This window comes from Phyllopteryx taeniolatus, chromosome 13, assembly GCF_024500385.1.
Source record: "Phyllopteryx taeniolatus isolate TA_2022b chromosome 13, UOR_Ptae_1.2, whole genome shotgun sequence".
Taxonomy (NCBI): domain Eukaryota; kingdom Metazoa; phylum Chordata; class Actinopteri; order Syngnathiformes; family Syngnathidae; genus Phyllopteryx; species Phyllopteryx taeniolatus.
Window position 1 is genome coordinate 19,375,038 of NC_084514.1, and position 24,065 is coordinate 19,399,102.

The following is a 24,065-nucleotide window of genomic DNA, read 5'->3' on the forward strand; positions in this document are numbered from 1 at the left end:
ACACTAAACATTTTGTCTCGCCCCCTTGTGGGCCCCCACCTCGAGGAAAAGGGGGGCGCGGGGGACACAATGGTCCATTCAGAGGGGCTCGTCCCTTAGCCCCTGCCCCCTCCCCCTCCATATGTGGTGCAAGGTGGCCCCGGCGAGGGCCACAAAGGACCAGGTGACAGAGATGACGGGCAGCGGGGTCACAGGACGAGCAAACAACATTACTGGGGGGGCGGGAAAACACGAGACCCCCCTCCCCCACCCCCCCACCCACCACCACCCCCCGCAACAATAATGAAAACTGTTTAGAAAGTAGTTTAGCATCACAGATTACAGGTGGGGTGCAATCAAAACAGTTTATGAATGACTTTTTTGTCTCTCATTGATGAAAAAGACACTCGCTGCCATTGACGGCTTTAGAAGTCAAATATCCATGTTGACTGGCACGGCTGGAAGTGAATTAAAATACAACACCTCATTCTACTTCTCCCGTGTTCTCCTCACCTCTCGGGTGATAATGTTTGCATCACAGTTTCAGATGGGTACAAAGAAAATAGTTAATAAAGGGAGTTTTAGAATCCTGATTCTGAAAAATCCACTTTTATTGCAATATAACTCTCATGCATTTCTTGTACTATTTACTGTCAAACTTTATTAAGTATTGTAAGCTTCCGGCTTGAAGTGAGCCATGCAGCCTCTGCAAAATAAATCCATCTATTTTTAACTCCATTTTTTTATTTTATTTTTTTTCCCACAAGCAGATTTTCATCCAACCGCTGGTTCTCTTCGGTACTCTCGCAACATTTCACTGTCAAAGCTTAAATGAAGTCAACGTCTCGAGATTTTTCAGCCTTTACGTCTTCTTTTCAAAATTATTTTTACTTTCTAATAAGCAGGCGTTTTAACGTCGTCATTAGCCACGGTTCTTTTCCGCTCTCTAGAAAAAAAAATATGAACAACTTGAAGGAACTAAGCCTCCCCATAATAAAGCAGCTCATTTTAAACTTTTAAACAACTAAATTGTTGTGACAGATAGAAGGGGCGGACAGAAAGAAGAGATGAGTCGCTTGATGGATGGACAGACAGATGGGTAGATAGAAGAAAAAGACGCAGAGACATGATCGACACATAGAGAAACATTACTTTTGCAAACACTGGAAACAGCAGGATGTGCATTAAAAAACATTTTTATTTATGCATTCCTTTACAAAGTTCAGCTCTTAAACATTGTCTAATAATAAAATATATATTTGCTGCACTTTTGCATAATACTGCACTTCATTCCAATGTACAATCAATAAGATATAAGCACGTAGCACCAGATATTGAAAAATAATCTACAGGCTAGAGCACAATTACGAAAAATATGAACAACATGGAAGGGAAAAAAATGTGCAAAGCGCTCTTTCATTCTCGGGGAAGCTCTAAGTTGCCTGGGGGAAAGTTCAGAGTTCGCGCACGCGCGGTGTGGAACGACGTCACTTGAACGGAGCAAAGTGGACCGAGTCGCTCCACAAGTCGGTCCAGGCGAGCCCGCGGGCCGCCGGGCTTCGCAAGTGCTGCAGGGGGCGCGGATGCAGCGCCAGGGCCGCGGGCTGCCGGAGGGCTGCCACGGCCGGGTAGGCGGCCAGCGGCACGCGGAGCTCGCCCGAGCCGTCGGCGAACGGCTTCCGGTCGCCCAGCAGCACCGGCACCAGCAGCGGAGGCCGGAGCATCTCCAGCAGGTCGTCCGCCGGCCCCCGGCCTCTCTTCATCTTGTAGCGGTGGTTCTGGAACCAGATCTTGACCTGGGTGGGCGTCAGGCTGAGGACGCGGGCCAGGTGTTCCCGTTCGGGGCCCGACAGGTAGCGCTGCTGGCGGAAGCGCCGCTCCAGCTCCACCGTCTGCGCCTTGGAGAACAGCACGCGCCGCTTCTTGCTTTTCTTCGCCGGCTCGCGCGCAGGCTCGGCGGCGTCGGGGGACGCCTCGTCGGGCTCCGGCTTGGTGGAGTCCGGAGAGGCCTCCGGGCTGCCGCCGCCGCCGCCGCCTTCGTCCCAACCTGCATGTGCACATCACATTTGAATTACAACCTCATTTAAGTACAGACTTTTTGTTTTTCAATGGAATGTCATCTACGTAAATACATTGTGTAATACACACACACACACACATATACACATTCACACACACACACATATATATATATATATATATATATATGCTTTTAATAAAAATAGCCGAAAAAAATAAAAACTTCAACTGATTTAAAAAAATGCTTCGATTCATAAATTATGTAACTGCAAAAAATCACCTTGAAATTCCAAAACGAAACGCTGTAAAAAAAAAAAAAAAAAAAAATCCTGTTATAGCATTTCTCTCATGACATTAATGCAAATGTTCTATTATCCTTTTTTCCTTTTCTTGATAAATTACATATTCTATATTGAACCCACAATAAAATGAATTTTAATACATTTCAAAAGTAATACACAAATATCCATTGGTCAACTGCTTTTCAAAGAATCAGTGATGGTGAAGTTCCCAGAATGCATTGCACGATGCAATGCTGAATTTTTGCAGCAATAACGACAGTGTTTATGTTATCAGTAGTTTGTTGATTGTGTGCCTTATTTAACTGTCACATTTATGTTTCTTTATTTATATTTATTATTATTATTATTTTTAAGGAAACCGCGACTTTAGGTTGTGTGTGATATAGTGAAGTGCCGGTCGATTCAGCAGTTTCCAAAGCAAACAAGAAATTGGCTGTTAATAAAACAACACTGGAGAATTCCTGAGTAGCATTTTAGCATGACAATTAGCATGCAAAGCTTCCAGAAATGGGGAGCGTCATTCGCAGCACATTTGTGCTGATTCGGCAGAAATTAGCTGTTCAATTGGCCACGTCAAATCTTTTGTTGGTAACTAAAATTTTTCTCCCGTAGAATATGCAGGTTATTGTGTCAGGATGTTTGCATTTTATTATATTAGGGTTTTTTTGTCACGGAAAGATTCTGGCAAGCCAGCTGCCAGATTTTTCCCATATTGCCGTTTTTTAACACTGCAATTCTGCATGTCGATAACTTCAGCACAGAAATGAGATTTTCATCCCCCCAAAATTGTATGCATTAAAAAAAACACCATCATCCAACTAATTAGTGATGCTATGTTTTTTTTTTTGCAACTGAAAAAAAATAACAAAAAAACACCATCATCCAACTAATTAGTGATGCTATGTTTTTTTTTTTTTTTTTAGTTAGTAAGCAAACTGACATCTCTTTGACAGAAAAGCTGTTTTTCGTCAAGCATTTAATAGCATTTCTACATCAAATTTGGTCGAAAAAGTCACATTCGCATCCATCGATCTATTATCGATCCATTCGTTCATATCGATACAGGTAAAAAGGTGCACTCACACAAACAAGAGCTTCGGTCCGAGTCGAGCATCCAGGCGGAGGAGATGGAGGAGATGGAGGAGGAGGAGGGCGGGGCGAGGGGCGAGCCCGCGGCCGAGGAAGGTGGCGAGGACGCGGGCAAAGCCTTCGGGTGGCGCTCGGGCAAGTCCAGGATGCTCCGGACGGAAAAGCTGAACTTGGTGGGCACCGCCATTCGCACAGAAAGAAAGAAAGAAAGAAAAGAAATAATCCACTTCTACCGTGTGTTTGCTCGGCGCCGATAAATAATTAAGGTGGGGGCGGGGGGTGGGGGTGGGGAGGCATGGGGGGAGTAAAGCAAAGGTGATTCCACGAAGTCCACTTGACGGTCTGCTCCAACAGTGTGTTTACACAAATATATAGTGGCCCCATCCCCTCTTTTGCACCTGAATGGGGCGGGGACGTGGTGGTGGGGTTGTGACGAATGAGAGCCGAGATGCACAAAGAAGCCACAAGTCATCATTATCCGCAAACACGTCACGCTAATTGTCGCGGGCATGAATCACGTCTTGGGTGGCAACAAGAGACAAGCCCGCGTGCCATTATCACGCATACAGATCACCCCACCCCCGCCCCCTCGCCCCAAAAACAGAAAAAAAAGGAAACGCCCCCCTCCTCCTCCCCTCTCATCCCACCAGCCCCCCCCCCCCCCCCCCCCCTCCTTAATTCAGCTCAAACAACGTGTCAAGCATTTGCATACAACTAGTCGGCAATTAGCCCCGCTTCGAGTTGGTTTAACGAATAAGTACGCGTGACGGCATCGACGTGACGTCACAGCTCTAGGATTTTGTTGGATTTGGGACGATTTGCGGGTGCTTTGAAAATGTGGTGACGAGGCATCGGCAGGGAATTGTTTTTCATTTCGTGCACTGAAAAAAAAAAGTACCTCATTAGATCACTAAAATGTGGTAAACTGACGTCATTTGAATAATATATCAAATAATAAAATTGAACTCAAGTGCAACCGACGCGTTCGAATCAAGTCAATTCAAAGAATTGAAAAACATATTTTTGCAGCTGTTCAATAAAGAATCGATGTCTATTGCACGCAACTCATTAACGATGCTCCTTTTCTCCATAAATTTCGAGCGGCAAGAATTTAATTGGATTTGATACAAATTTTGCAGCAAAATAATTAGAACAACTGACATTCTTTTGGGGGGAATTAAAATATATATATTTTTTTGTTTTCTGTGGATGGATGTTACATGAGTCTTTCGCAACTTTTCCATTTCTCAGAACAATGTACTCAGATTTGCTACAATTTTGCATACAAATGAATAAAAGCTTACTTTAATTGCAATTAATCCAAGACAGGTTTTTTTTTTTTTTTTTGTACTTATCAGATTTATGACGGATTGTGTGGATTTCGGTTGAAATTCAAATGAATTTGAAAATCCTTTAGTTTGAAATTCAACAGAATCTGTCACAATTTACAAATGTTAAGAATTTTTCTTCAGTTTGGGACAAAGTTGCTTGATTTTGGGATGCAAAAAAAAAAAAAAGGAGCAAACGAAAAATGGTAAGCACGAAGCAGTTTGACTGCGTTACCCGAAAACGACGACAGCGGTTCACTGAAACACAAATATTTACTTTTGAGAGACGAACGAAGAATTTTGAGCTAAGAAACCAACTTTTGCAGGTGATGTTTTGCAATCGCGCGAGTTGTTTTGAGAAACGCATTTGCTGTTGTGCAAATGTCGACGCTGATTAGAGAAATGTACCAAAGCGACTAAAAAGATGATACAAATAACGTTAAAAGGTCCTCAGGTAAATGTACGTTTTTTTAATTGCAACATAAATCATCAAATTTATCATGAATATTTTATTATTAATCACATATGAATTAACACGCTTGTTTATTAAACTAATTGTAACACCATAATAATAAATAATTTGCAATCTAAATCTACATTTTTTTTAGTCCTGTTATGGGAGAAATGGAAATAATATCAAAGGAGCGCCACAAAATATGTACAAAAACATAAAAGACGTCAGATTTTTCCGTGACGACGAATTGTGCACATTTATGAGAATGTAGATTATTGTTGTTGTTAAGGTTATGAAATATTTCTAGGCATTACCATGCAAAGCGAAAGTCCTGTAATATTTGTTGCAATAATTTCGCCATTTTCACCCCTAAAATTGTTTCATTTATCTCAATAAATTATTGGTCAATTGATTTTTTTTCTAAATAATAATATAAAGACAATACGACTAATCTGCATTTTATATTTCGTTTTAAATGTTTATGGTTTATGATTGGTTAATTGATTTATTGTAAGCAATAATAAACAATTTTCCATATGCAGTTAATATTTCTTTTTTTTATTTTTGTGATTTGATCCTTGGTTGATAAATGTATTGGAAACAATAAAATATTACAAATTTTCTATATATGCATTGAACATTTTACAAGTGCATTAAAAATGTAATTAATTTCAATTAAATTGATTGTAATTCAAACTACAAAAAAAAAAAAAAAAAAGAAGAGAATTAATGATTATTTTTGTTGTAAACTATTTAATTTCATCTGCAAATGACCTGGCCCTTGTGTCCCTTTTCAACGTCAAATGTGGCCCACGAGCACAAAAGTATGCACACCCCTGCTGTACAATTTGGAGGGAAATGTTCAATGGAGTCCGGTTAGGAAAATGGGAAAATGAAAAGTCTGATCATTTGACATTTTTCATGCTGCTCACATGACACGTGCACAGAGAGAGATATTGCTTTTTTTTTTTTTTTTTCAGGGGGGGGTGTCGTGTAGCAGTGGTCGTCCCCCCCCCCCCCCCCCCCCCCCTCCCCCTTCGCTTCCATTGAGAGCCATGACAACACGGACAAGCTGGGATTTATCCTGCCTACATTGAGCGTCAATCAGGGCCGACAAATGCAAAACGGCGAAATGGCGACCGCGTGGAACAAATGCGTGAACGGACCTCGACATCTTCCTCCTTTGTGCAAAGACCCCCCACCACCACCACAAGCCCCCCCCCCCCCAGCTCCCGCTGTGACGACCACCCAGGAGGACACACAAACACACACACACTCAACGTGCACAAGGTTTTGCATTTATTGCATTTATTGTTTGTTCCAAGTGTGGATGAGGCGAGCAGGGATGGAGCGACACGGAAGACAACACACACCCACCCACCCCCAACCCCCACCGCCCCCACCCTTACATGGGTCAACTTTGAGTCGTAAAACCGATAAAACATCGTGGATAAAACAATAACATTAAAATAATAATCCAAACGTCCAAAATGCCTTATTTTATGAATTTTATTTGATTCTTTTACAATATATTCATAAAGCAGTTATTTCAAAAAATAATTAGCTATCAAATGATTGATTTGACCAATATTAGGAATGAAGAGAGAAAGAAAGAGAGGTTAAAAAAAGACCAAATGTCATATTTTTGAAATTTATCGAAAGATGCCTGCAGAGATTTAATTGAGATAATCACAACAAACATCACTCATAGGTTAATTTTATTAATTTAATAACTATGGTATTATAAATATTACTAAACTGAATAAACTAATGAAATATTTACTTTATTATTTAAATATTAATTATTTTAGATGGTTGTTTACGATTTGAATTAAGATTTTCACATATTTGCACTTTTCTCACGAAGCCACAACGAACTGCAGGAAATTATTATAAATGAACTAATCGACAACAATTTCGATAATCGATTCATCGTTTGGAGTGAGTGTCCAAATCCTCTGATTTCAGCTTATGCACCGTAAATAGTTTCTGGTTTTCGGTCATCGTTCACGATTGTGCTAGCCAACAGCAAATTTATTGTCTAAGACATTTTATCGGCTTTTCGGACAATTTTGATGTGCTGAATCCAAGAATCATATCTTGGTTTTGCTCAATCAGGTTCATTTTTTGATCTTTTTGTTTTCTCGTTTCTTTTGGTATGTTTGATTGAAAACATTTGTTTTAAAACATTTCTCTGAAAAACATATCTCAGCTGAGAAATACTATCAAAAATCAACAGATAATGTCACAAAAAATGTAATCGATTACGTAAGAAAATTCGATTCTTTAAAAATGAACTCGGCATCAAAAAACCTGAGCTGACCAAGAGGAACAAATTTCAGTTTCAGATTCAGCGATGCAAAACTGTCCTAAATCAATTGAAAAAAAACATAGACAACTTGCAAGAACTTTTGTTTTTGTAACCAAGTGTGATCAGTTCATAAACATTAACTGGAAAAAAATATTTTGCAAAATTATGATTTTTTTTTTTTACCCGACGCTTCTATAATAACTGACAAAACATTCCACAGTGACAGCCCTATGACTTATAATAAAAAAAAAAAATACAACGATACAATACTTAAAACTAGATGGAAATTTAGTTACAGATGGAATTGAGGTCAAAGTGACGTACTGATCAGAAATAGAACACATAATCTGAAATACTCCGATATGAATTGAATTGAAAATGGCTTTTTCCAATATTTGCTAGTAGGGGAAACGGTTTGATGGCGTCGTCCATCCGAAAGATCCATTCGGACTAACCGTGACGGTGTGGAGGATTATCGTAGGCATTTGCCCCGCGTGAGGTCGGCACTCCACTGGAGAGCGTCAACACTCGGACTTTGAATCGATTTGAGTGGCTCCTCGGGCCTCGGCGCAACCAAATATTTGCTCTCCTCTCCGGCCTCCACGCAGCTCTCGCGGTTGGCCCTGCGGAGGCTTCAAGAACGGGGAGCCCCCTAGCTTGGGCCCCTAAAACTGCACTGCAAATACGCCTCCCCATGAGCAACTATAGATTATTGGAGGCCCATTTTGGCTCCCCAAAATATGATCAGCGTTAGCCACTCACTACTCGTAAGTATACATCTGCTAGGGCTGCAACTAACCATTATCTTAATAATCGCTTAATTTGTTGATTATTTTGTTGATGAAAAAATTACATCCTTTTAGTCAGTTGGTCGCTGGTTGTTATGGGCGCAAAGTTGAAAAGCCAGCCTCTGCGATCGTGTGGGGGTGCGTTGGTGACCATTGCGTGGGTAGCTCGCACATCTGTGAAGGCACCATTGATGCTGAAATGTACATCCAGGTTTTGGAGCAACATATGCTGCCATCCAAGCAGCGTCTTTTTCCGGGGGCGTCCCTGCTTATTTTAACAAGATGGTGCCAGGCCACGTTCTGCACGTGTTACAATAACGCGGCTTCGTAGTAAAAGCAGTCCAAAGCGCAAAATACGACAACGGAGACCCCGGACCGTTGAGCAACACAACTTGGAATGTGTTGCAGGCATCACATTCAAAACGAGTGAATATTTGCAAAAACAAACAAAACAAAACAATCAAGTTGATCAGTTTGAACATTAAATATCTTTATCTTTGTAGTGTTTTCAACCTACTGGAGGCTGAAGGGATTTGCAAAGCATTGTATTGTTTTTATTTGCATTTTAAACAATGTCCCAACTTGATTGGAATTGTGTTTCGTGTTTTGTGGTTATAGTTTGTGCTTCGTTTACAGTTTAAACAGACAGTGTCAAAGTAATTTGCTTTCACGGGCCACAGTCACCCAAATTTGACCTCAATGGGGCTGGACCAGTACATTCGCGGTCTATAAATAACAATTTCAAATTTTTCCCATTTTTGGGATGAAAAAAAAATTCTAAGTAGATTTGATTTGTAAGATATTCACATTTATTATTGTCTTATTTCAAATCTTGTTTCAAACTATAAGAGCAATCTACCATTTCTTACCAAAAATGTGTTTCAATTTCAACAACATTATGAATCAGCCTTTTCATTTACACGTGCAATTTACAGTCATAGCATATGCTGTATGTAACCTTTGGTAAAACAACTTGTCAATGAGCTCGAAATAATTTTCTTTCATTGGTGCAAATGCACCAAACTTTCAACAAATGGTGATTATTTAGCTTTAAGTGACACCCAAAAATAAAATCTCTTACTCGTATTGTATATAATTTTAGTAACTTTGTATTTTGACATTTGTCATTGCAAGTTGCTGCTGTCTGAGGAAGCCAAAAGACATTCGTATCATGTGTTCGATAAACAAAAAAATGACAGCATTGTGCTTCATAATTGCATCATAATATTCAAAGCAGAATTTGCTTTCAATATGCGCACCTTTGCCGCCCTCTACTGGACGCGTCTGTGCACTGCGCTCAGCACCTGTCACTCAAACTGTGTTACGCGATCCTTTCGATTGGCCGCCAGATGGCGCCACAGCACTGCTAAAAACCCCGAAAAGCGCACATAATTATGAATCACGAGCACAGGGGTGCTCATCCGAAAATGTCTGATTATGTTATTATATTATAGGTCAAATTATGCACTTGCAAATTTTGACAAAACCTCTCTGAGAGTGTCAATCAAAAGTGAGCATTGTTATCTTCGCAAAGGAAAAAAACAATATTTTTGGGGGATGGGGGGGGGGGGTTTGGGGGAAACAACAACAATAATAAATAATAATAATAGTAATAGTAATAATAATTATAGCAATAATATCAAAAAATAAAACGTAGAATGAGAAAAATAAAAATCAATAAAAGAGAACATACGACGAAAATAATGAAAATACAAAATTAAAAAGGAACCAACTAAAAGTGGAATACAAAATATAAATATAATGCCAATATAGTAGAAAGCGAAAACTGAACATTTTAAAATGAAAAACCAAACGAGTGGATGTTATCAGAAAGAATATGATTTTTAAAAAATAAAAACAGTACTAAAAATAAAATGCAAAGTTTTTAATGAAACTAAAAATAAAAATGTAACACAATATTTGTTTTCAATTTTTAAATAAAATAGACAAAGAAAAAAACAAGCAACTAAAAACCCCCAAACTAAATATTGTATTTTTTTTTAAATAAAATTGTGAGAAAATGTATTTTCCCACAAGGATTGTGATTCCATTTTGCGTTCAAATGTGTCATAAGGTCACAAGGTCAAAAGCCCCCCCCAGCCCCCAACACACACGAGATGTCACGTGACGTCTTTATTAGTGTTGAACTCAAATAAGACTTGACTCCCTTTCCTTTTTTTTTTTTTTTTTTTCTTGCATCAACTTGATTTTCAAACTGTGGCTCAGGGGCGCAAAAAGGCTCCAATCGTACATTTGACGCTGCTTTCTTTTTGTATTACGCAACATTGATCGCATTCGACGTTACAACAAACATTTGTGTCAATATTTAACGTATGTAACGTGGGTCTGATGCCAACATGGCACAATGGTGGAGCGCGCGCGTGTGTGTGTGTGTGTGTGTGTGTGTGTGTGTGGAACAAGACGCGCGCGCACACGGGAACATCCATGGAGTAATAGTTCGGAAGTAAAATGGCGTCGTCTCGGCCCGCATCCAGTTTTTATTTGCATTTGTTTGTTTGAAAAGCGCCTATGAAAGCTTTGAACGATAATGCGACAAATTGTTCATATTTGCAACGCGGCGATCACGTCACTTAACGCATCAAGCGCTGTTTATGAATACCGCAACAATAAACGGGTGATGACGACGATTGACGCTGTACGCATATACTGCATTTTAAATAATACATACAGTCTAATTCAACTCGGAATGACGCGCATCAGGTCGATAATAATTCATGATATTAATAATTGTAACCAAGGACGCTGCTACACTTCTCATTAAACGTTTCAACGATTATGACAACAGAACTTCGAATGCTTGACAATCAATCAAAAGAAAATATTTGTATGAATGATACTTCTCATGATGATGACGTCCTCTTTGTCACTATTATGAATGAATTTAATATCATGCAACTAAAGGCTTTTTTTTTAAATTGGTTTTGACCTCTTATATGTAATAAGACTTTTTTTTTTTTTTTTAATGTGCAACTTATGAAGTTAATTTCAACAGAAAAATATGACAGATTGAATTAGTGAATTTTATTTTTCGGAAGAGGAAACATCGCATTGCACAGTTATTATTAATCAAGATATTACATTTTAGCGCAAACCAACAAATGGCGCCAAATACTAGGTATCACTATAATTTTTAATATATATATATATATATATATATATATATATATATATATATATATATATATATATAAATTTAAAATATGGGAATATGCAATGTTAAATGAGCATTTTAATTCACAACGCCTAACTTGGACAAATGTATTTATTCCTTCTGCTTATCAGACGAGCAGGCAAAGTTTGTGTGTTTTTTTTTTTTAATTGCATTGGAGATTTATTTTCGTTTTGCGTGCATTTATTTTGATTTTAATTTTTTTTTTTTGCCTCAGAAATGTCCTAAATGATTGTACTCATCCATCCGCGGCGACCAAAAAAATAAATAAAATGTAATCAACAAAATAAACCGCCTTCACATCCTTGTTAAATGGCGGACGTCATACGCGCCATTTATGTGCACGTGGCTCATTGATCAAACGATTTCATAAGCGCCACGGCGCACTTCCTCCTCATCTTATCTTTTTCTTATTTTATTTTATTTTATTTTATTTTTTGCAGTTGCGTTTGAAGGTCTCATTTTTTCTCTCTCAAATGACTCACGCGCATCACGCGAGTAAAAACCGGAAGAAAATAGAAACACGTGTGACATTTTGCGCATTTTCGAACGCAAAACATTTTGAACACAAATTTCACGCAGCAGAAAATTCTTGCGTGCATTCAGCGACAAAATGTTAGTTTAGTTTATATTCATCGCATGCTTACAAAAGTACTTTGTTACTGTTTTAATTGGACATATATTAAACAAAAATATGCAAATGCACAATTATTTTTTTCCCCCCCCGACGGAAAACCTCCGAAAATGGGGATTATTTCACTTGAAATACTCTGAGTAAAGAAAAATAATCTAATAATCATAATAATAATTGGGGAGAATATGCGTGATTATAGAGAAGAACACAAACATAATGAATATGCCCAAATATGGATGTAATAACGAGGGCAAAGAGCAACAAAAAAACACGTTTAAAATGATACATGCAACAATAATAATAATAATAATGATAATGATGATAATAATGCTCCATTGTGTTTGCATTTCCGACTATACCCAATTGTTTTTTTTTTACGTATGAAATGTGAAAATACATTTTTTTTTTTTTCAGTGATTTGAAGAGATTGGAGCGGATTATATTCCACGTTTGGTGTGCAAAATCACTGACGTGAACGTTTCACGCTTGGCTTCTGGTTGCGTATTGTTGTTGTTGTTGTTGTTGTTTTTGATGCGGTGAGCCATTTCCCCACGCGTGGGTTGGACGATGCGTTTGTTTGTCCGAAAGACGGCGAGTTCGTGACAACAACAAAAAAACGACGGGGGAACAAATGTTCTTTTGCACACTTGTTTATCAAAAATAAAAATAAAATAAAAAAATGTGAGGTGGAAGAAGGGCTGCCTGTCAAATATTCTTACGACTTTGTTGTATTTTTGTTTGTTTTTTTGGATGAAAACACGTGCATGCAGATTACATGCAAAACTGTGAGCAAATCGTGTGAAAACGCACGAAAAAGTGTCCCGCGAGGTGACGTGTTGTAGTTTTTCGTGGCATTTTTTTTTAACGGTGATGTACAAATGTGGACTTTTGAAGTGGCTTTTTATTTTGAGGGGGGGGGGGGGGGGGGTCCGCATCCACGCGGCGTGGAGGTTGCCACTCGTGTACTATCTGTCTCAATAACAAAACACATTGGCGGTGACATCCCAGAGCATGAGGATGGGGTGGGGTGGGGGGGGGGGGGGGGGAGGGGGTCAAGTGTCATGTCAAACACCGTGACCAATAGCAGAGGGCCCACGGAGCCGCCGGCCAATCACAGGCCGAGGACGCAGGCGCGCGTCCGGCCTCCGACGTGCGCGTAGCAGACGCGAATGTCAAAAAGCTGCAATGAGCGGCGCGTCTTCGCCAAACGCGTCCGAGCTTCGCGTCCGCCCGCCAGACTCGCGTTCCTCGCTCGCTCTTGTCAAGGCTTCGCTCCCGAGGCCCGTCGGCTGGGTGCACCGGACCGGACCGGAGAGGACCGGAGAGGACAGTCGGTGGGTGGGGGGGAGGAGGAGGAGGAGGAGGAGGAGGAGGAGGAAGGAGGAAGGAGGAAGGTGGAAGGAGGAAGGAGGAAGGAGGAAGGAGGAAGGCTCGCTGCTGTTTTGGACACGCTGGACGCGGAGCAGGAGCCACGCAGAAGCAACAAGGCCACGCCGCAGCAAGCGGACGCCGCCGCCGCCGCCGCCGCCGTCTTCCTGCTTTGCGGCTTCGACGCCATGGGTGAGTCGCCACGGAACAAACATTTTGCCGCGCGGACAGCAGCGGCAGTGCCGTGGAAATGAAGACGTGATTTCTTGCGCCGATGTTTTGCGTCTTTTGCGTGTGTGAGAGGAGAGGCGAGGAGGGGGAGGGAGGTGGCGCAGGGGAGGGGGAGGAGAAGTGGGGGGGGGGGGGGGGGCGCCACGGAAACTTGCTCGCTGCTAACATTTCGTAACATTCTTCGTGTTTCAAAATGCGCGATGACATTCAAAAGTTGGTTCCGATGGAACGAGCGGATCGTCGCGCGAGCCATTTTATTGCTCGTGTGGAGACAGAAAAGGAGGCAAAAAAATAAAAAAGGTGATTCGGATTTAATAACAAAAAAAAAAAAAAAAAAGAAGGGGGGGGGGAAATAATGATAAGAGAACGCAAAAACATAAAATACAAACTGAGGCACAGCATTAGAAAAAAATTAAATCACCGTGTTGTGTGTGTGTGTGTGTGTGTGTGTGTGTGTGTGTGTGTGTGTGTGTGTGTGTGTGTGTGTGTGTGTGTGTGTGTATAGTTTAAGTGTCAGCATGCGACTTTTGGACTTGATTTCCGTAGATGCGCGTCGCGAGAGAGCCAAGCCAGAATATTGTCAGCGTTTTTTTGATTTTTTTTTTTTTTTTTGCGCAAAGACATTTTGTTTCGCAAATCTCCGCGCGAGCTGCAGCTGCTTTTATATTTGCGACTTTTCACGCACTTCGTGGAAGTCGAAGGCCAGCGTTGCAAATCAAAACGCGGAAATGCGCGGAAATTCTGCTCCACGCGAGCAATATTTGCCGTTGCGCTGTGCATCGATTTAAAAACAAATCCCCCCGCAAAAAAAAATAAAAATAAATAAATGTCAGCATTGAGCGCCGAGATGCATTTTGATGACGTTGTCGACTTTCAGTATTTTTGCATCACGAACATGTTGCAAAGTCAATCAAATGCATTTTGGCCGCGTTCGAGTCTCCGCATTTCAACATGTTTACACTTGACGTCATATTTACGTTGGAGCTTTTATTCCCCCCCCCCCAGTTGCACTTGACTATAATATTGAAAAAAAAAATTTTTACACGTAATGCTTACAATGGAGCTACTATTTGAATTTTGTTTTATTTTGATGGCGTCGTGACGGTCGCATTTACTTTCTGCGTCGGGTAACAACTCGCCTAAATGTGGATACGCTCGACTCCGCCGGTCCAAATTGGAAAATGTCTTTTCCCCGACGCGCGATGACGCGTGAAAGCGGAGCGCGACTATCTCGACAATCTGATTTGACATTTGGTAGTTTGGAAAAAACCGTGCAAAGCGCGTGTCCCGTATTTGATACCTTTTGAGATTTCGCGTGATCCGTGCAAATAAAATCACTTGAAATCCTTTTCACAAATCTATTTTGTATTTATTTTTTTAATTAAGAGTACTTGAACTTCCGCTTTGAGTGTCGGCCTGACGCGCAAAGACGCGAAGTCATAATATTCGCCATTTGCGCAGGCTGGCGGCTGCAATTGTGTTGTTCGGATTGACGTGCGCTCGCTTTTCAGCCCGACGCACGTGAACGCCAACGCGTTTGACCTTGGACTTGCCCTTGACGCGCTCGCGAGATGTTAGAATCGATACATCGCGGCAACGTGAGCTTTTTTTGTCGGCGCCTTTTGTAGTGATTCGCGACGGTTTGCCACGCTCGGCGTCTCACCGCCGCCGCTGTCGCCCTCGCCTCCCAGAACCGGCCTTCGGCGAGGTCAACCAGCTGGGCGGCGTGTTCGTCAACGGCCGGCCGCTGCCCAACGCCATCCGGCTGCGCATCGTGGAGCTGGCGCAGCTCGGCATCCGGCCGTGCGACATCAGTCGCCAGCTGCGGGTCTCGCACGGCTGCGTCAGCAAGATCCTGGCGCGCTACCACGAGACCGGCTCCATCCTGCCCGGCGCCATCGGCGGCAGCAAGCCGCGCGTCACCACGCCCGCCGTGGTCAAGCACATACGGACGTACAAGCAGCGCGACCCGGGCATCTTCGCCTGGGAGATCCGCGACCGGCTGCTGGCCGACGGCGTGTGCGACAAGTTCAACCTGCCCTCCGTCAGCTCCATCTCGCGCATCCTGCGCAACAAGATCGGCAACCTGGCGCCGCAGGGCCCGTACGAGTCCGGCAAGCAGCCGCCGCCGCCGCACCCTCCGCCGCCGCACCCGCCGCATCAGAGCGCGCACCAGCACGCGCCGCAGCCCTACAACCACTTGTACTCCTACCCGGCCTCCAAAGTGCCCACGCCGCCGGGCGTGCCCGCGCTGCCGGGTCACATGGCCATGCACCGGATATGGCCCTCGTCGCACTCCGTCACAGACATTCTGGGGATCCGCTCCATTACCGAGCAGCAAAGTAAGAAGCGTGTGTGTGTGTGTGTGTGTGCGCGCCTCTTTTCTGATGCTTGACTTTAATGCTGACGTCACCGGGCCATCTTCTTTCATGCTTTCAAAAGTCTGCCCATCTTTTGTCCAAATCCAAAAAGTTGGTTTTTATTTTTGTAGTTTTTCGGGAAAAGATGGGCGACACGACCCAGTGTAAATCAATATGAACACTCACTCACACCTTTTCCGGCTTCGTCCCGAGCTGCGGCCCGGTGGGAGGCTCATGGAGGAATTTGCGGCGGAAGATGAATTTGGTGCACGTGCGCAAACGACCGGCAGATGTGCTTTGCGCTAATCCTTTCCAAACGTCAACACAACGAGTTTGAGAGGGGGAAAAACAAACAAACAAAAAAGAAAATAGAAAATCGCTTTCAATTGCAACAGTGTGAATGTTAATGGTAACTAAAAAACAAACAAAAAAAGGGGGGCGGGCGAGACCAGCTGCTGACGTCACAGCAGCATGTGTTAGTGGTCGCGATCATTTAAAAGCTAAATACACAAATTGCACGATGAAGCCGTCATACTTAATAATGGCGAACTTATGTTATGTATCTTGACTTCATGAAAAATGTTATGTCATATTTACATTTTATATATATATATATATATGTATAAAATTGTGAAATGTGCTCCCTTTGGCCGACATGTAATATTTGCAACGTATAATCTTTACATCAAATCTGGAACACGAAATAAATTAAGAAAAAAAAAGTGTAAATCATTGCAAAAGAAAGCAGGCACGTACACAATTCTACATCAATTGTCAGAAATGAAATATAAATATGTATTGTGCAAATCAACACGCTGTCTATGCATTGGTTCAAATCGTACAAATAAAGCAAGAGAACGTAATTACGTTGCATTAATTGCACGTTCTGTATACGCTTAAACGGGCTGCTGGTGTCACGTGAGGTTTGAGTCGAGATGGCTGATTTGCTATTTTGGGTTCCTACTTCCATTTTTGGCTTTAAAGGACGTTTATTCAAAATGAGCAACGACAAATTCTAATTTGACAAGACAGCTTTGATTGACATCGGGGGAGTTTGCGCATATAGATTTGTTGGTTTGTTTTGGTTTGTTGAGTTTAACATCCCATAATATTGCACTTCCTCCATATATGCGTGCGGTGACTTCCCTTCGTGATTTAGTCATTTTGATTAAATGTATTCTCATATTATAAACATTTTTATGAAATGCGTGCGTGCGTGTGTGTTTAGTTGTAATTGAATTTCAAATGACCATTAAGCAATAACAGTACAAAAAAAAATGGAAATAAATCAAATGTGACTTAAAATAAAGCAACAAGGGCAACTGTAAGAAAAATAGCAGTAAAAAAAAAATGCATGTATAAAATCAAAATCGAGGTTAAAAAAAAAAGAAATATATATTTCGTTTTAGTCGTGGCCAATTTCATCCAATGTGACTGAAATAAAATTCCATAAAAATAAAAAAAATAAAAAAGTATGATTGCATATAAAATTGCGCAAAATGTAATGAAAAATGACCCGAAAATGTGGTTGAAAAGTCAATTTAAGTGATCACATCAAAGAAATATGACGGCGGTGGATGAAAAAAAAAAACAAATATTGAAATTTTCTGAAACATCTAAACAAGAGCGACTGGCCCAAAATGGGGCAAAATTTGTACAAATAATAATTTAAAAAAAAACAGTAGAAAAGATTGGAAATTTGGATAATTAAAATACTGGATGACTAAAAAAAAGGCATGGGGGGGGGGGGGGGGCGTTGTTTTTTACGTCTTAAGCCTGTAAAACAGTCACGCAATAAATGAAACGTTGAAAAATATAATTTCCTTGGCGGCGGTTTTCCACGTGCGCCCCCATTTTCAATCAAAGAAGTGTTACTTGAAAACATCATCATTCATAATTCAGACAACCCGCGGCCACAAGCGTGAACATTATTAAACGTAGCCTTTCATTTGTCACATAAAAGCATTTTTTTTGGGGGGGGGGGGGGGTCAAATTGGAAAGTGTCAGCGAGGGGAGGGCGGGGCTTGCATTTCACGAAGAAACTATGCCGGGCCCGTTCGAGACCTCGCGCACTCGGCCTCGAAACTCGACAAGTCTGCTCTCGCCTCATTCACTCATTTGATCAGATTTCATTTCACACTTCCTCCGTGTCTTCAAATTCAGCGTCATTTCCAATTGCAATTCCAGTTCCAATTCCGCACATTGGCAACACCTGCGCAGGCGCCTGGAACGAGATTTCAGGCCAGAGCCGTATCCAAAAAGCCAATTCGGGGCCAGGCTAAAGTTAGGGGACACCATGTGAAAAATCTAATCATTTGACTTAAAAAAAAAAAAAATATATATATATATATATAAATATATTTTTTAATGATAAATATTTGTAGTCTTAAGGTGTCGTGTTTAGAAGAATGGCTGGCATGACGTCAGAGGTGGCAGAAGTTGGCCTGCTGAAGTACAGAAATACTGCCATTAAAAACAAACAAACAAAAATGGATTCAACGCCTTCGCTCAAAGTACGCGAACGTCGTACAAAAGTAGAGCAACAACAATGCCTGAAAAAACAAACGTAAGTTTCCTCACCTCCCACAGGTGCAAACGTGACGCAAAGACCAAATAAATGTCGACTTTTGAATGAAGTTGAATTCATGTTTAGAAAGGTCAAAAGGTCGCCCGCCCAAAATGCCGCATGGGAAGTCACCAAGTACGAACGAATACTTACTTCCATTACTGACTCTACTTCACGTTGACTCGTTATTCCGCTGCCGACTTTTGACTTTCACTCTCCATATTTCAACAGATTTCTGTACTTCCTGCCCCTTTGTCGAAATAGGTTAGCTAGCTATTGTCACGGCTGAAAAAACAAAACAAACAAAAAAAGATTTACGGAGAGAATATGTTGTGTTTTGTGCCTAAAACGCAGTAGCTTCTGGCACTCCAAAAATTATGTTTAATCTTTAAAACAAACAAACAAACAAACAAAACAACGACACATGACAAAGTATGTCCGAAAGGTTCCAAGTCCAAAGTTCTTCTTGGCCAGGAAGTGCCAGATGCTCAGGGCGTTGTGAGTGTTGCCACGGCAACGTCCCCGCCTTTGAGAGGAGAGAGTTCACCGCGTAATAATATGAATCAATATTTGGTCCTTCACTTTGGCCCGGCGCTCGCGTGCCGTATTTTGGGGATTTAGACCTAATCCCGAATCATCAGGAACAGCCGCTTGGTCTGACCTGCTGCGGTTTTGCATCGCTGTGACGACCGAGCACAACAATAACCGCTGGCAAATGAGGAGGAAAACAAAAAAAAAGTTCTTATTATAAGCGTGCAGGTGTTGCCAGTGATTGTTCCCAGTTGGTGCATGAGTTGAATCAGTAATCCGAATTTTTTTTTCCACATACACGTGTAATTTTGCAGTTTTTCTTTGTCTCTTTTTTTGGGGTACGAATGAATGGATTCGCCATTTTGTGTCCGATGGAGCATTTGATTGCTTTTTTTTTTTTTTTTTTTTTCCCCTCCCCCCTCCCTCCTCCCTCCCGAACAGACGCCGAGTGGCTGGCCCACAGCGAGCAGCTGTGTCACGGCAGCCAGCATCCCGGCCTCCCGGCGGCCCACCACCCGAGCGTCAGCCTCCACGGGGTCCAGCGGCACCACGTCGGCCTCTGTGACCGCACGCACATGGCCGCCGCCGCCGCCGCCGCCGCTGCCGCCGCCGCCGCCGCCGCCGGCCAGTGGCAGCTGTGACGGCGGCCGCCGGACCTCCCCGGGCCGCGACGTCACCCGCCCGGCGGTCGCGGCTTCCGCCTGGTCTCCCCGATGACTTTTTGGTCCCCCTAAATGAAGGACTACAGGATTTTATTTTCATTTTTTTTGGGCTGTTCCTCGACGTAATTGTCGACGTGGCCGCGAACGCACCACGGAATACTCGGCCACAGGTGGACCAAAAGCCGTCATTCCACGCGCATGCGCTGAACTTCACCAATCGGCACTCCGGACAGAAGAGGGGGGAAAGATGTTGCATTCAGGGTGCTTCTTAATAATTGTATTTTTATTTTTTTAAATTTTTTTTTTTTTTACTTTTGTATGAGTTTCCTGTATTACAGCAGCGATTCCCAACCTTTGAGCCAAGGCACACATTCTACTTCGGGGGGAACCAGGGGGGGTTTCAAGACCTTCCTCCCCTCATGACAATGAATAAGATCTAACTTTTTACTAAATACATATAACTACCAACATTGCAAGCAAGCCTCACATATGTTGTAAACTATGAAAAATAAACCTGAAATGTCCAACATCTTCCAAAGTATATATAAATATAAATATAAATATATAAAAGTAAGGACGGGCAAGTACCACTCCCAGCCGTATTTCAAGGTAACGGGTACTCACTACGGCTGCAGATACCCGCCACTGATAGTTAGGGCAAAAAAATAAATAAAATCTGACATTAAGTCCTCCTGGCCGGTAGTTGGCGCTACACCACATCAGCGAATCTTCACAATTCACCGTCATCGTGTTCACTGAAATTTGATGTACAAAAAGTACGAGTGGCATCTGTACTCGCTATCAGCGAGTACTCAAGAGTGAATACTCGTACCGGTATCGGTCTGAAAAAAGTGGTATCGAACACCTCAAGAATCGCTGACACCTCAGTCCGGCGTCCATCATCCCGTAGCTCGTCGGGTGGCCTCATGAGGGTAATCGGGGGGTTTCCGCTCGTGTCTCTGATACGGACCGACGTCAGCCGTCTGTCGCAGCGCCCGCTGGCCGGGGCCCTATGCGGGGGATTCCCGACAGTCGTCGCGGTGTCGAAAGCGGTGGCTTTGTTCTGTCATTGATAAGAGCCACCGGCAGTCGTCCGTCACCCCCACAATCGCCCGAGTTTCACGTCGTATTGCGTCACAAAAATTAGATGCGCAAGTTAATTACAGTATGAACCTTCTGCCATCTAGTGGATGAGCACTTCATTGTTCTTCCCATCGCTAAACTGGACGTCACTGGCATAAATTGCCGGCGTCGTTCAACAATTTGTGGGCCAACTGAGGGAATTTGGAGTATTTCCCCCTGCGCACTGGTTGGGAATCACTGCATTACAGAGCATCGTTTTCCTCACCGCCTACCCCCCCCCCCCCCCATCATGTTTATTATTATTATTTATTAGATTAAAAGGTACGTTGAATGAAGTGCAATTAACCGCCGTAAAGACTTACAATTGGCGTATGTACTTACAGTAATGTCGTTGCCGGACTTGTCGGCAGTGACGACTGACACGTGATGTTGCACAATGAAATTGAATGTATCTTATTAAATTGCTTGGATGTTTTGCAACTTTGGTATTTGGCGCTTTATTGTGAAGGGAAACGGCGACGTCAGAGCGACATCAGTTTTTTTTAACGGCACAGAAATTCTTTTAAAGTTGCCTGCAGTTTAAACGTCGACAATTGTTTCATTTTGAAGGGGAGAAGCTACAAAAGAGCTTTTGAAAATGATCAGACTAATTCTGCAGTGGTTTCTCAATTTGTTTTTTGTTTTTACATTTTATTTCGAAGGGGAGTAGCTGGAAACATGCTGGGGCTAAGACTTCTTGATTATTTTATTTTGAAAGACTGACGGCGCAGTCATTCCTCAATTTTCGGAAATCTTATTTTGAAGAGGAGAAAATACAAATGCTACAGGGATTCCACAAAGAGATGCAAATTGCTGCCTGTTTTCTCATCTTTTTTGTAATTTTATTTTGAAGGAGGGAAGATAGAAACATGCTTGTGGTTCCTCTAAGACTTGAGAACATTTTATTTTGAAAGTTAGTAAGCAGAGTTTTCCCAATCTTATTTTGAAAGGGGAGGAGAAAGAAATTCTACAGTGGTTACAAAATATCTTGTAAATGTTTATTTTATACTTTATCAATGATATATTTATCATTTTTGTGGCCTTATTACATTTACAATATGTTTCAATCAATCCACAAAGTACCATTTCCATTTTGGAAGTTTCCTAACGTAACCTTCCGTTCAAGTGCGTGCAAAACGCAGTAAATCTGAACGCGACGAGGCATCCAAAGCCTAAAAAAAAAATAGGAAAATGCACGAACACTTTGGCGGTGGCGTCAAGTGTCATAAATAATCTGACCAGACATGTTGAAACAGGAAGTGGGGGGCTGACGAATATTTAAGGGAACCCCCCGCCCCCCCCCACCCCCCCCAAAAAAACAACAAAAAAAAGAGACGCTCACCTGCTGCTGACTTTACCTGCGGGTGGAGGGATTTGTGTTGCGGCGCCTGGCGCAGTGTTGACAGTCTGATTTGACTTGGAAAGCGCTCTCCCCCGCATGCAGCGTTCACAGACCGTTGCTCCAGGCCCGGGAGGAGGCGGGGCGGGTAGTGGGGGTCCTTGTCGTGTTTCTTTTGACCGCCCGCGCGCCACATCGCGGGGCACGCGACTGTGACACACGTGCCCGCCCGTCCGGCCGCGTCCACGGGAAAAAGTGCTCACGCGCCTTGTTGTGTTGCTTTCAAAGACATTCAAGAAAATAGGAAGTGTGTTTTCCTGAGACAGGTGGAAAAAGGATAAATAATCTGCAACGTCGTCGGAAGGTGGATTGTTGAAAAACGGCATTCGGATAAGGCTTCCGTCTTGCCATCCTACCTCGTGGCCAAGACATCCAGCGTGAAAAGCTAACACTCGCCAGCTGCTCGGTCTGTTGGCTGGTAGTTGAGTTGTTATGTAGGTAGGCACTGCGGATGAGTTAGGAAGGTCACATAGGACAGCTTAGTCGCCAGTTAGGTCAGAGCTAGTTGGCAAAGATGGCGCGCCAAATCCCGGGTAACGTCGTGTGACCTCCGGGCTGACGGAAGGCCTCGCCGCACAACAGAAATGTCCGCCCGCGTCTTCCCCATTCCATCCTCACTCGCCGCCGGGTATTCGCCAAAATAAGCCGCAAGTGTGAATAATATGAATGGTTTAAAAGCACACGTGTCAAAAGCCTGTCAACGCGCATGAGTGAAATATTACAGAGCGAGCGGATGAGGCGTGGAGGGAGAAAGAAAGGAAGGCGTGAGATTTACGGTGGGACGAAGGCGCGCGGGGGGGGGGGGGGGGGGGAAATCTGGCTCGAAAGGTCGTCTTTGAAACAACAAAATCGGCCAGTCGGGGACGTGACGGGTCACGATGTCGTCAGTCAGCCCGAGGGCGGGAAGCGCTCAAATCGTTGGCAGCGCAAAGACGCAAGTATTCGTCCAATAAAGCGGCGCGGCACTTCTGGCGAGATGTCTGTCGCCGTTTTGCGTGTGGCTGTTCACACTGAGTGCGAAATGTAACGCAAGTACAAGCACAATTTTCCCCTGTTGAACATAACTACAACTGTTGGCAGAAAAAAGAAAAATACCAATACGCATATTCTAGCGAAAGAGTCATTCCAATTGCTATATTTGAAACACGAGCGAGTCAAAAATGTGATAAAAAGCAGTTAACTGGTGTTTTTAAGATTGGATTACAGGTGGTAAATGCTGCTAAAGAAAACGTCGCACATCTTTTCTGTCCAAGCATGCGTCTCCCAGTTTTGTCTGTTTTACTATTTTTATTTTTTGTTTATTCAAAAAACTACAAACATTCTTTTCGACAACTTTTCCTTCGATAGTGTGACCAACCCAAAAATGAAATTTTACGAGTAAAAAACATACAACACAGCCAACATTGTGGGGAAAAAAAAAAGTGCTGCAAACACACCCAAGTGAGGGAAAAAAGTTATTAAAACGATCCTTTTTAATGAAAGGTTTTTGGAAATGAATGCATCTACACGTCAGTAACAAGTGTTACAAATGACGAAATTCACATTCGGTACATATTTAATTTATTTTTTTTCAACATAGCCGAATCATGATAGATGAATGATATGAGGGTTATACTGTAATATTTTATTTTCCGTTTTCTTAATTAAAAAATATGACTTTTTTATGCTGCTTGTCTTCCTACGTCACCACCAACGGTTAAAATGAAGTGCTTGAAATTTCATGAATAAAAAA

General features: G+C 42.4%; 2 protein-coding genes across 5 annotated transcripts; one reads left to right on the forward strand and one right to left on the reverse strand.

The window, feature by feature from the left end:
* Positions 1-1,223: 1,223 nt before the first annotated feature.
* nkx2.9 (NK2 transcription factor related, locus 9 (Drosophila)) lies at positions 1,224-24,064 on the reverse strand. Of its 4 annotated transcripts, none has more exons than XM_061795376.1 (4): positions 22,690-24,064; positions 22,293-22,552; positions 3,384-3,558; positions 1,224-2,026 (listed from the first exon to the last, which is right to left on the reverse strand). In XM_061795376.1, the coding sequence occupies exons 2-4, from the start codon at positions 22,467-22,469 to the stop codon at positions 1,467-1,469; spliced, it is 912 nt and encodes a 303-aa protein (XP_061651360.1). In that variant the 5' UTR covers positions 22,470-22,552; positions 22,690-24,064; the 3' UTR covers positions 1,224-1,466. The 4 variants fall into 4 exon arrangements, with proteins under 4 accessions (XP_061651360.1, XP_061651359.1, XP_061651358.1 ...); XM_061795375.1 differs by having other exon boundaries at positions 22,293-22,590; XM_061795374.1 differs by having other exon boundaries at positions 3,384-3,553; positions 22,277-24,064.
* pax9 (paired box 9) lies at positions 13,249-21,811 on the forward strand. The gene is made up of 3 exons (XM_061795373.1): positions 13,249-13,654; positions 15,385-16,035; positions 19,592-21,811. The coding sequence occupies exons 1-3, from the start codon at positions 13,264-13,266 to the stop codon at positions 19,789-19,791; spliced, it is 1,242 nt and encodes a 413-aa protein (XP_061651357.1). The 5' UTR covers positions 13,249-13,263; the 3' UTR covers positions 19,792-21,811.
* Position 24,065: the final 1 nt, after the last annotated feature.

Coding starts and splice junctions, on each gene's coding strand:
- pax9 (XM_061795373.1), top strand. CDS start 13,264: ATGTCAAAAAGCTGCAATGAGCGGCGCGTCTTCGCCAAACGCGTCCGA. Junction 13,655..15,384: donor TTGCGGCTTCGACGCCATGG/GTGAGTCGCCAC, acceptor CTCGCCTCCCAG/AACCGGCCTTCGGCGAGGTC. Junction 16,036..19,591: donor CTCCATTACCGAGCAGCAAA/GTAAGAAGCGTG, acceptor CCTCCCGAACAG/ACGCCGAGTGGCTGGCCCAC.
- nkx2.9 (XM_061795374.1), bottom strand. CDS start 22,659: ATGCCGTTTTTCAACAATCCACCTTCCGACGACGTTGCAGATTATTTA. Junction 3,554..22,276: donor GCAGGTAAAGTCAGCAGCAG/GTGAGCGTCTCT, acceptor CACCAAGTTCAG/CTTTTCCGTCCGGAGCATCC. Junction 2,027..3,383: donor GGACCGAAGCTCTTGTTTGT/GTGAGTGCACCT, acceptor GTGCACATGCAG/GTTGGGACGAAGGCGGCGGC.